General features: G+C 38.0%; 1 protein-coding gene across 7 annotated transcripts in view; it reads left to right on the top strand.

Annotated features, from left to right (window-relative positions):
* STAU2 (staufen double-stranded RNA binding protein 2) overlaps positions 1 to 13,364 on the top strand; it is a 144,558-nt gene that overhangs the window by 58,491 nt on the left and 72,703 nt on the right. For 6 of the 7 annotated variants that reach the window (XR_004693237.3, XR_015951516.1, XM_035125951.3 and 3 more), the window contains one exon: positions 9,010 to 9,317. Coding sequence is in view for 5 of the 7 variants with exons in the window: in XM_035125951.3 (XP_034981842.1) it covers positions 9,010 to 9,317 (308 nt within the window). In the remaining 2 variants the exon portion in view is untranslated. Of the gene's footprint in view, positions 1 to 9,009; positions 9,318 to 11,793; positions 12,056 to 13,364 lie in introns of those variants that run through there. The other variant, XM_088675619.1, reaches the window with a different exon arrangement.

The raw sequence follows: 13,364 nt of genomic DNA, 5'->3' as shown, positions 1-13,364 counted from the left end.
CATCTTCTGGGAAATGGAATTGTCAGCAATGCAATGGAGGAAATTGTCAGACCTTACACTCTTGGCAGAGTTTGAGTCCCAACAGATATCAGGGAAGTTGAATTCCCCCATGATTACTATTTCTCTCCTTTTTGAATGTTTGGTAATGTCTAAACAGAACTGAGTCCTGTTGAATTGAATGGTTTTTATGCCTAGATGAGTGGGGTTAGGATTGCAACTTTAGGGTCAAATAGTCATGGCAGCCCATTCAGAAAAGGAAAAACAAAAAAACAAAACCCAGAATAAAACAGTTTAGCTCTGGTTATACCACAATCAGTGTTCAAAATAATCTTTCTTCAAGGTCATGTGACTTCTAAAAGTACATCAGATAGAACTTAAAATTGAAAACAACATTACAACACAGTTCATCAGAATCATGGTTTAAACAAGTTCTTCTTAATATACATCAGGATTAAATTCAGTCTACATCTGAAATGTTCATGTGAAAATCCAAAACCGTGGAAAACCTTTTATTTGAAAACACTTGTTTTTCTTCCCTAACTCATTTATTACTTTGGACTTTTGCATGAAATCAGGAACTTTGTTCCTTAGGAGTCCATCTGCTCCTGCTGTTTGTTCACCATCTGAAATCATAATCATCTGTTTGTGACACACTAATCATTTTCACAGTAACTAATTGTGATGTCACAAACAGATGATTATGATTTCAGGTGGTGAACAACCAGCAGGAACTAATGAACTCCCAAGGAACAAAGAAGAATAAGCATGGAGAAAAACAGATATTCATGTCATAGGGTTTCCCCCCCTTCCAAATCTAAGCTTGTCTGAATATAACAATTTATGTTTATTGGACAGTACCAGGTAAAAAGCCATGTCAAAACAATTTGAAGCACTGTTTACCAAAGTCCCCTAGAAATATATTGTCAATATATGAGGGGAAATAATTTAATAAGATTGTCAGAACATACACATTTACTTCGTAGTTACTAATATTTTTTGATAAACCAAGTACATTAAAGCAGTTATTTATGAAATTTTGCATGCTCATAGGTTTTCATCTGAAATGAGAAACATACTTGTTTGACATTTATAGACCTTGTGTTGGAATAATTTTGTGAATTCTCTTTTGCACGTCTCCATATGTTTCTTTTGATCCAGGGACAGGGAATGTTAGTGGAGCCCTCCTGTGGCTAATTTAACACTTGTGAATTTTCTATGGATGGTAATGAGTCACTTCAAGATTGAATAAAATGTATTCCTTATGTTTGCTATATGAGAAAGTCAAATCTGATAGGCAGGGTGATACTTTTTTTACAATTGTGTTTTGCTAGTTTATTTTGAGAGCTTTCTATTGTTTGCAAAGATTCAGTGTTTTTCTTCTTTTGGTCTCTGAGGTCCCACAGTTGTGTTCTGCACTTGGGCAGAGCCATTTCCAAAACCTTCAAGAGCTTCAGCTAGGGAGTCTGCACTCCTGCCCTGCCCCACCCTTCCAAGGGCAACAGAAAATTCTTCCACCCATGTTCTGATGGGTAGGATTGGTACATTCTTCTAAATGCATTGAAAATTGTATCTCTCTCCAAAAAAAACCTGCCTCTACCTACCTTTGGAGCTTTATTTTCCTTGCTTTTCTAGTAGCTAAGCATTTATCCTTCTGATTAGTTTATTTCAAATGCATGTGATTAAAAAAACATTTTTCTTTATGGCCCAGGTGCCTATAGTGCAGTGGTTGTGATAGTACATCTAGCATCTACCTTTGACCGCAGTATCCTCTAACTCTCTCAAGGGAACATCCTCTCATTTGCCACAGTGCAGGACCAGTTCTTCTAGAACTGGGACAGAGTCCTACATCACAATATCCGATCCCTTAGCTTTTGAGTATAGAAAATACATCAACTTTGAAGATGTCCCCAGATCTACTTCATGCGCATTGATAACTACACATTTCTATGCATCTTTGTAGACTTGATTCTATTCCTTTGTTTCTTTTTTAAATATTGTTATTCATTTTTTCACATATAAATCACTACATCAATCATACACACAACAAAATTTTTATATAATCCAATATAATTTCTATTCCATCTCTTTGAATAAATCAAAGCTTATAATGTTATCAAAAGTAAAAACAGAGATTATATTAATATACCAATAAACATAAAAACATTTGACTTCCCTATTGCCTCTCTTCCTTGACTTAGTGAAAATTACAGAAATTTAAATACTGTATAGAGTTAAACTTTTATTATTTAGAAACCAATCATTTACCAAATCTAATCACTACTTCATCAATAATTACACACACACACACACACACACACACACACACACACACTTTTTATTTTCCTTGTTCTTTACCCATATATTCTGCAAGAGTTAATCTACTGCAAGTACCATGTTTAGATTGCACCCCCTTTTTAGATAGCACAGAAAGCTATTCCACTCCTTTGTTTCTATAAAACAATTTGGCTCTGTTTGTTGTCTGACATTCCAAATCTTGGAACATGTACTGTCTTTCAAACCAGAATGGCTATCTTCCTTTCTCACTTATGCTCAATCCCATATCAGTCTCTACATATAATCCACTGATTTAAGGATATTGTATCTTTTCTCATCCACACGCTAACCTTCTCTGGAAGATTCTGTTGAACCTGTGTCTTCCATTCATTTTGTCCTCCTGGCATGGGCAAACTCTTCATACCTGTAGCAGGAACAGGAAACCTGTGGCATTCCAGATGTTGTTGGACAGAGATGATGGGATTTGAAGGCTTCCTCTCTTGTCTTCAGCCATATGTGACCTTCAGCTCCTTTCTTTTAAGATGGCCTTTTTGGTTGTGGCCATATCTATCAACAAGGTTAAGAAACTGGCTGCCTTGAATCATGATCTAACTTTCTTGTGCATCCTTTTACCAGACCTCAGCTTTCTACCTAAAGCTGTATTTCATTTCAACTTGAAGACATGAATGTTCCTCTTCTAGATTGATGGACCATAGTGAACTCATGCAATAATCTGTCAGTTCTTATATATAATAAGATTACTGCTACCACTTCTTTCTGTTACCATAAACTTACATGCATCAGTTTTCTTCAGTTTTGTTTGCTAGCTTGTTCCCTTGGCTCCCATAGTTTTTGACGTAGTGTTGGGACATATCTTTATCAGCACAAGCTAGTTATGAATAGATACTACATTCTGCTGTATCTGTCATTTCACTGAGTCACCCATGTTGTTGGGTTTGCCCAGTTTTTGTGATGTTATACCTTTCTGTGTCTGATGATGCAGATATTTTGTTAATGAAACAGCACCATCAAATATGTAATTTATAATACTTGCAGTAATTACCGTTGCTGTCATTGACACTCCTAGAATTTCCACTTAAGGAACTGAATCCATTACCACTACACTTTTTGCCTCTTCTCTAAGATGTGTAATTTAGTGTCTAAAAGATTTTTTTAAAGGCAACAGACTTAGCTTATTGGATTTATTTCTTGCAGGTCACAAAGCCACAGTGCACTCAGTCTTGATCTTCACTCTGCCTTATCCCAAAACCCTTAAAACCTAGATATTAGAAAACAAAAAGACATGCCAGAGCCCTGTATACGCCTCCATTCTGCTAAAGGAGAAGTACACACACAAAGGCTTACTGGATCAAAAACTGTAGTCCTTGGTTAGATGTGTACATTGGAATGCACATCTGAGTGCGGATATGACCTGTCAGCACTGTTTTCAGTATAATGTCCATTTCTCATCTTCATTCTGATTAAGCAAGTCACACATAAGTACTGGGGGAGGTGATAGTGTTAACCTGCCTTAAATAAATGCAGAAACGCAACAGAAAATATTTGAGATGACAACATAATGTGAATCACTCTTCAAAACTCTTTGTAGAGTGCTGCTACCTGAACTCACTGCCAATTAAGTAAAAAATGGCAGAGCCATTGGTATTCCAGAAGAATTCAGTTGAGCAATGGCAGAGGTGTCATGGAAAAAGCAGAATACATGTGAACTGCAGTTGAACCTGACTCTCCCACTCTTACTGTGTTGTCTACTCTCGGTAAAATAGCGACTGAACAGCCACTCTGTTTACCAGTGCTGTTGTAGACGGCTGTTGTGATCACATTCTTGTGTTTTGCTGTTCCTTTTTTCACGGATGTTTCATGGAAATTCCAAAAGTGGTACTTGCAAACCATTCTCAAGAGTTTAAATTACCTCGCATTTCGTGCAAACTGAATATAAGCACAATGTCTTCATGCTTGTATTTCTGCTCTTTATTACTATTGAAAGGGTGCCTCGGAGTGTATTTTCCGTGCCTTTTTATGAAAATAAATTTATGATGGTACCAAAGGTACTGACAATTCGATGGTTATTACTGACTGAATAGAGAAATACTTGGAATTATTTCATCATGATTTATACAGTTCTGTATACGAGTCCCCATGAGGCTGTTCAGAATACAGTGGTACCTTGACTTACGAACAACTTGACAATCGAATTTTTCGACTTACGAATGGGAGTGATGGCCGCGCGCTTACGAATGTCTCGATATCCGAAAGGAAAATGCAGCGATTATAGATAGGGATTTTTCAACTCACGAATTTTTAGATAGGGTTGCTTCGACTTACAATTTTTTCCGTTTTTCAATGCATTCCTATGGGAAATCGCGTTTCCAATGGCATTTTTTGACTTACAAAGGTGCCTTCGGAACGGATTGAATTCATAAGTCGAGGCACCACTGTATACTAAAAATATACTAAACATAAAGTGCATTATATCATATTGTCAAACCATGGTTTCGCATTACGGACATAATTAGAATAGACCTGAAATTTGTGTGCTACCATTTCTAAATCTTTCTATGTTCCTGGCAAACCATAGTTTGCTGTTGCATCTGAATGTGACAAGCTATGGTGGTATCCCGTGGTGTCACTCTACTGTTGGAAAGCGTCCACCAGTAGAATGAGGAGGGGTGGGATTACATCTTCCTCTGCAGGTCCCCAATCTGCTCCAAAGCATTGGATGCCCCCAGAACAGATTTAGGGGCACTGTCGGAAGCTTGCAGGAAAGAGGGGAAATTACTGGAAATTGTTTCCCTCTTAATACAGAATGTCTTCCATCCGTAGATTAACACCATTGGTTACAACCCTATGGTTTGAGCAAATCATGAGTTTTAGTTGAAATCAGGATCACAAACCAGAATCAAGCATTCCTGCCAAGAGCCAGAAAGAAGCTTATTAATTTTGGAGTGTGGGGAGAGGAAGGAGGGGAAATGTGTGACTCCAAAACTCTGTTCTATCTGACTGCACAAATTGTGTACACATCCTGAGAAATACATTTTGGATTGCTGTAGTTGATAAGTTCCAAGACTTTTAGTCAAACTCTGAAAGAGATTGTGAAGTCAGAGATTGTGTAATTTCTGACCGTTTTCTTAATAACAGCAACTGAAGACTACTATCCTATGAATGCCGACTAATAGGTCTAATGGTCCTATAAAAGTAGACCATTCTGAGATGCAGACGATGACAGCACAGTCTCTGTACTTCTCCTTGGTTGAGGCTCATAAGTAACTTTCCTTGCTCTTTCTGTCATGGCAAGACTATCACTTAGTATGGTTGCATACAGATTGCATTTTGTTTTCTTTTTTCTTTCTGTAAATGGTTAGCAGAACTGTCACGCAAACCTTTTAATGGTTTTTAAAAATGGATTATACAGATTCATGGAGGAGAGGTCTGTCAGTGGTTGTTCGTTTTGAATTGGGACCTCTGTGTATAAGAACGTAATCCTCTGAATACCAGATGCTGGTCACGAAGAGTTGGACACGACTAAATGACAACACCAGATGCTGGAAACAATTAGGAATAGCTGCCACCCTTGTGTCCTGTTGCTTGTGAGTTTCCAGTAGTGTCTGGCTACTGAATGGTGGACTAGAACAGGACTTCCTTAATAGTGCCATGAATGAGCTTCATCACATTCAATACTCCTATTGATAGTTAATTGCGTTTTATTGCTTCTTTTATTTCTTACATTGTATTGCAATTTGAATAATAACATTATTATTTAAATTGTAATACAATAAAACACAAAAGTATAAGAAATAAAAGAAGCAAATAATATGCAATTAAAAACCACTGGACTAGTGGAATATTGTTTAGCAGTTTTTGAAACAAAAGATTGCAGTTGAGACTACAGTTTCAAGAAAACCTTTCTAGAGTTTTTAAATAATGAGTGATTACCACTGTCTTTCCAGTCCGCATATTTTTTTCTAATGTAATTGTATACAAAATAAAAAAATTCCTTCAGTAGCACCTTAAAGACCAACTAAGTTTTTATTTTGGCATGAGCTTTCGTGTGCATGCACACTTCGTCAGATACACTGAAACAGAATCAACCAGACCCTTATTTATATTCAGGGGTGGGGGGGTGGGAATGGGTGATGGGCTGATAGGAGTGGTGAACCTGTTGATGGCTGTTAACGACTGCAATTGGTCCTGGGGGGGGAGCAAGGCACAAAAGAAAGCTAGATCATGCATAATGAGGCACAAAAGAAAGCTAGATCATGCATAATGAGATAAGAATCCGATATCTCTGTTCATCCCAGGTGGCTCCGTGGTTTTAAGCTTTAATTCTCTGTCTGTAGAGAATCTCACCTAAGAGATCTACAGCAAACCTTTTTTGAACTAAAATATCCACCTGATGAAGTTAAACAACAGACTGTACTAGACTTTTTTATTGTGTGTTGTGTGTTTTGTTTAGTAAAAGTTAAATGCTTTTAATATAGACACTAAAAGAAAACACTTCAGTATTTTTAATTTTTTAAAAGAGGCTTTAATGTCACAGGTCTATGAAAACCCAGTGGCTGCAGGCACTTCCTATTGTTTCCCATGAGTAGGGAAAGGTTGGGTCAATCTATAAGTGCTCCTCAAACTTTCTGTAATATTTTTTATTCTAATCTAGAAGAAGGACGATACTATTCATGTACTACTCTGGGTCACATAATCCTCCTATTTGATATTAAAATTGATGTACAGTTATATATAGTTTGCTGTTTATGATCAGAAGCCAGTACAGTATGTTTGAAAAAGAAATAACCAAGAAGTTCAAAGGTTCTTTCTTAATCAGCAACTTAAGTATTGCAAAGCTATAATGTAATGCGTTAACTGGACTTAAAAATAAAGTTTAAAAGTAGCTATCTAGGATTTACACCAGTAGTTTCTGCACTGAAACCCCTATTTTGTTCCCTTTATAGTAGTAGGAAAATGTTATTATGTGATGTTACTTAAAACATGAGATTATTTTTATAAATATCGTTGGTAGTAGATGGGAATGGCAGAAACCTCAAAGGAGTATTGTGTGACATAATTTGTTGACGTGTATAGTGCTTCCAAATCCTCAAAACAAAAGGTGTTACATAAGTGGAAAGTCCTTGTCATTATTGCTAATTGAATGATGTTATTACAGTAATGTGGATACAATTGAAAAACATATGGTATATTATGCGGGAGAGTTTTTTATTCATCCTATGCTCCATATTAGTTGTTTTAACATTTAAAAAGATTAGTAATCTGGACGAATTCCCGACTATTGTTCCAGACAGCAGTTAGATATTTGGGTGGATCATGTAAAAACACTGAAAAGGCTGAGAGAGCATGTGAAATGTTTGTTTGAAGTGATATTACATCAGTGGACTAGACATCTGTACTTTTTGATGTGGTTTGAGAAGGTTTATAGTACTGTACTGGAATTTTAAATGGGTTTTCTTTCACCATATTACTTCTGTTATTATTTCTGAACAAATACATATATTTTGTTCCTGTCCTGCTATTTAAAATGTTGTATCTGTATATCTCCAAAGTGCTTTTATGGAGACTGGATTTGCATTAGGCCACATTCAAAGGAAACGTGAGCCCTTCACCATCTGTATTGGCATTGTCCCTTGATTTTCTCTGCAAATATCCCAGCAGAAATCATATATCTATTATTTCCCACTGTATTTCACTATCTCGGTTACAAAGTTGGGTGTTTTTCTGATTGTCATGGTGGGACAGAAGGAGCAAGGTACAGATTTCAGGCATGTATTAAAGTGATGTATTTAATATGTTGGGCCCTGAAGATTCTTAAACTGAATCAGATCACTTCGTCTAGCCCAGTGTTTCCCAACCTAGGGTCTCCAGCTGTTTTTGGACTACGATTCCCATCATCCCTTACCACTGGTCTTGCCAGCTAGGGATGATGGGAATTGTAGTCCAAAAAACAGCTGAAGACCTAAGGTTGGGAAACACTGGTCTAGCCCAGTATTGTTTCCACTGACTGGCAGCTCTCGCAAGATCTCAGGAAGAGGTCTTCCTCAGCCCTGCTTTCTGATATCATTTTAACTGAAGAAGCTAAGTACTGAACACATGACCTTTGCGGAAAAACCTGTGCTATGCCAGTGAGCTATGGGCCACCCAAGGTTAGGTGGAACATTGAACCCCAAAATCATCCAAACCTTGTTGCATTTGTATATTGAGCCTGAATGAGCCCAAGTAAAGTGTCAGATATACAGTCTTCTCTCTCTTTTGAGGTTAATCAGCCAGCTTTATTTTAAAGCAGGATTCCTGGTTCAAATATACAGTAACTCTAAGCCAGGACTCAGGAAAAGGAAATCAAAGCTGTGGGGAAATTCCCCAACAACCATGTTGGAAGGTGGGAGGTTGAAGCCTGATGTTTTGTTTGGGGTTGTTCAGGTTTGGCATTATGTGTGAATGTGGCCTCTATCTACTGCCCTGCACTGAAAATGGCATCTAATATTATTATGCATTTCTGGAAGATGGTTAAGATTTAAGTGTATCTTCCACATAGAGAAAGTAAGAAACAGATGCCACGATATCATCATTGATGATGATTGACAATGATGAGACTTGTGAGGATGAAACTGATGGTTTCAATAAGAAGTATCTGAAAGTAGAATGTGTTTACTGGCAATGTAATATTTAAACAAACACAGGTAGAGTAAAAAGGGTCTTTGTTCTTGTTTTCAGCACCAAAGGGAATACTCCATCTCTCTCCTGATGTTTATCAAGAAATGGAAGCGAGCCGCAACAAAGCATCCCCTGGTACCCCTGTAAACTATTTGTCCTCCAAGGAAATGAGCCAAGCATCTAGTTGTTTCTTCAGCACATCTCCTGTCACTAATAATACAGCTACAATTGCCAGGGAACTGCTCATGAACGGAACATCTCCCACTGCTGAAGCTATAGGACTGAAAGGAATGTCAGTCACTGCCCCTTGTTCTACAGTGCAACCTTCAAAGCAACTGGAATATCTGGCAAGGATCCAAGGCTTTCAGGTATGGGTGGACTTCAATAAAAGGCATTGTATAACCATTATCTGCAGAATTACTTTAGCTTATTAATTTATTTAGAAGATTTAGAGTTGTAAGAATGTCAGAGGATCCTGTATATATTCCAATGATTTTGTTACTGTCTTGTCTGTTGCCGCCTGAAACTTGATTTCCATTGGTATGGGGGGAAGTAATGAATGTAGTGCTCCTAAATAATCGTGCACACCATGGACGGAAGAATATATAATAGTTTGGTATTAATTTAAATACTGTCCTGTGCCAAAAGGCCACAGGGTTTTAATGTTGGAATCCACCCAGAGTGGCTGGAGAAACCCAGCCAGATGGGCAGGGTATAAATAATAAATTATTATTATTATTATTATTATTATTGACAACAAGAACTTAAATAACAATTGTTTTGATACAACTTGTAATAAAACACAATCCTCAAAATATTTAGAAATTACTTCAGTCACAGTTGCCCTCCTCACAAAGCCTGGTAGAAGAGGTGTGTCTTCACCTGTTTCATAAAGGAAAACAACAATGTCACTAGGCACATCTCAGTGATGAGGGTATTCAGACATGGAGCCACCGCTGAAAAGGCCCTTCCATGGACCCCAGCACTACATATGTCATCCTGTGCAGGGACCACCAGTTCAGGTCCCATCCATTGATTTTACAGGATGGGCAGATGGATGTGTGAGAAGCCATTCTCCTCACTTATATACCTCGCACCTAGCCATTCAGGTCTTTAAAGTGTAAGCACCTTGACTTGGGCTAGAAGACAAAATGACACCAGTGAACTTGTTTTAAAATGTGGGTTTTATGTACTAGGCCTGCTACTCCTACAAGCACGTTTTGCACTAATTGCAATTTCTGGAGCATCTTCAAGGACAGCCTGATGTAGAACATGTTACAGTTGCCCACCTTGGAGGTTGTCAGAGCATGAGTGACCATAGCCAGGGTATCCTTATTGAAGAATGGCTGCAGCTGGTACTTCTTTAGCCACCCAGGCTACTTGGGCTTGTAGTGACAGTGATGGTTCAAGGAGCACCCCCAAACTAAACAACTGTTCCTTGAAGGCAGGGGCAACCTGGTCAAAAACAAGTCATTACTACAACTTCTGGAACCAACTTCTCACAGCACTTTCCATCAGAAGTCACCCAGTGCTATTCTCTGGAGCCACCCTTGGAAATAAGAGCAGAACCACGGAAAAACACTGCACCCCATCTCCTCAGGGAGTCCAAGAAGATACCACAGTCAGTGGTATTGAAAGCGCTGAAAAGTCAATAAATTTCAGCAGGGTCATACTCCCCTGCCCTTCTTCCAACAATGATCATCAGCTAGGACAGCTAAGGCCATTTCCACCCCCACCAGGCTTAGACACAGATCCAAGCATGCCTGAAACTGCCCCATCATCTTTTGAAGCACCTAACCCAGAAGGGGAATGTATACTTATTAGTTAAATATTTCCATCATAAGAAGTATTGGCATGTATCTAACTAGCCCCTTTTATTTCAAAAATATGTTTGCTTGTGCAGCCGGGATTCTTTTGTTTTTCTAACCAACCTAAAGCTACTTTTTAAACTTTGAGGTGGTGGTGAATAATTAAAAGTGGCTCCTGATGTGTTCTGGCGGACGGCTTGATGTTTGCAAAAAGAAAAGAGAAGCCGTTTAAAACCAAAGGAAGGAAATCAGATCTTGCACTTGCTAACACTCACATTATAGCTTCTGTTAAAAAAAATAAATCAATTATATACTTTCAGGCTTTCTTGGAGCTAGGAAAGAGAAACATTGAAAGCTTGCCCTAACTGAGTCACTGTGCCAGTTAGAGGTGGATATCTTGTGTCCCTCAGTTCATCTGCATATAGTAGGATCAGACAAATCTTGATGAAAGGAAATTCAATCCTCAAAAGTTTTCATTATCTCTTACATCTTTCTTTCACATCTTGTTGAATTGCTTTTAGTGTTTTATTTTCATTAGAGAAAACACAATTTATAGTAACATTTTCACCAACTTGCTTACTTCCTTAGCTGTAAGATACAGTTACTAGGCACTGATTGTTTGTGCTTTTCCTATCTTCTTGCCCCCTCTCCCCCCCCCCTTCTTGATTGGTCTTGAAAAATAGAATCCTTGTTTCCTTTTTTTGCCCACGTTGCTGCTGGTCATTCTACATGAACTTCAGCAGATATTCTCTCTAATTCCCACTTATTTCTTCAGTGTATCAAGAAACTGGTGATTTTGGCTTCCTACCCGCATCTCTTTTGTTCAATTCAGCTTAATACCTTGGCTGCCTGAGTTTTTGGAATGAGCATGGAGCTCTGTGCTGGATCACTGAGCACTGAGGAGAGTGTTAAACAGAATCTCTGTGGGAAATGGCTTAGTGGGCTGTCAAGTGCCTATCACCAGTCTCTTCACCATTTCACTACAGAAAGCGCTTTCTGTTCAAGATCTTAATAGCCTTTTTTCTTTTCTTTACAGGTTAGTTATATCACACAGGTTTACCAGAGGAAAAAAATAGTGCATTGACCAGGATTGCGCTTATTTCATACTCCTTGAATGCCTCAGAGTTGTGCGGTTTTTCTTTAGACAAATTATTAGTTCCTGTGTTCTGAGAACAATAAACATTAAAATGTCTATTTCTTAATTATAAACACATCTTTGTTCCACACTGACAATTGAGCATACACATTCCATATTTCAAAAATAATAATTAACAAAACAATAAAAAACTACTTCCCAAGAGACATTGTTTACTATAATAAGAATACCTAATTGGACAGTCTCCAACGTCCAACTAGAAGATATACCTTTTAAAAATATGTATTTTTATTTAAGCTTTAATTTTCTGTATTCATTATATATATGTAAAACATACAAGCCATCCATATTTGAGACACACATACACTGCATGCTAGGCAAGCCTATTAAATTATTCATTACCCATTATTACAGGGCTCTGTTATTAAAAGAGCGGTGCTGTACTTTGATTCAGTTCGAATTAATGAAGCCAAGTACTTAACAAATTTTACAGTATCTGTATAAAGCATTCTTATTGTTCAGGTTTAGGGTTATTATTTAAGCCACTTGCTTGGAGGCTTATTAAACAAAATGAGCTGCACATAAAAGAAGCGCTGCTATTTTAATGTTTAATGTTTCCTTGCAATTTTGTTCGTTGCTTCATAACTTGAACAGGAAAAAAAGTTTTTTAAAAAGCTACAGTCCAAATAAAATACCCCAAATCATTTGGTTATATTGAAATATCTAGTGGAATTGGTTCTACATGTTGATGATTTATTTTTAAAATGTTATAGGCCATTTCTTCCAAGTGCTCCGGGCAGCTAATAGTGAATATTACCGTACTTAACTTGCGCAATCCAGCTATAGTTTACTAGGACAAAGTGCCCACCGAAATTAACTGGAGTGTGTTGTGAAGGGTCAAATGAGATGCGGCAGGGCAACCATACTGTTCTCATATAAAGTTGGAGTGGAGTTTTCTCATCTGCAGACGAGGGAAATAAACCCACCCTCTACCCTGCATTACCTTTCAAAAGTCCACTGCTTTAAGCAGTTGTCCCTGTACCAGCTCTGATACCAGAATTGAGCCAGGTAAGAGGAAAATGATGGAAAGCTATGGAACGTACTGTGGTGAGGTTTCGCATTCCTCCCCTTTTGTTGGAGAGTAGATTGCATTCCCCCTTTAGATGTGAATGATACAAACATGTGCATGAAATGCACATGGGTGTGCTGTGCACTGACTTGATCATAACTTTACAGTAAGAATCCTGGGAGTCAGGATTATAGTTTTTTGGGGTGGGGGTAGGAAGAGAGTGTAATAAGGGTTTTAAAAAAGCCTTCCCTATACTATACAGGAAAGTATGGAGGCTAAAGGGGGGCACTGTTTCCACCAATAAACATGCTCACCCCAATATTTAGCAACAAAGTGCTCAGGTTTAAGGCTAGCAGACAGCTCCAAGCCTAAACTCTGTAGCACTATGTAGGAAAACAGGGGGGGGTGTCAGGAGGGTAGGAAAGAAAAACCCCATCACCCC

This window comes from Zootoca vivipara, chromosome 8 (genome assembly GCF_965207765.1).
Source record: "Zootoca vivipara chromosome 8, rZooViv2.hap1.1, whole genome shotgun sequence".
In the NCBI taxonomy this organism is placed as follows: domain Eukaryota; kingdom Metazoa; phylum Chordata; class Lepidosauria; order Squamata; family Lacertidae; genus Zootoca; species Zootoca vivipara.
Note: the sequence above shows the minus strand (reverse complement) of the source record. Positions and strands in the feature narration are given on the sequence as shown.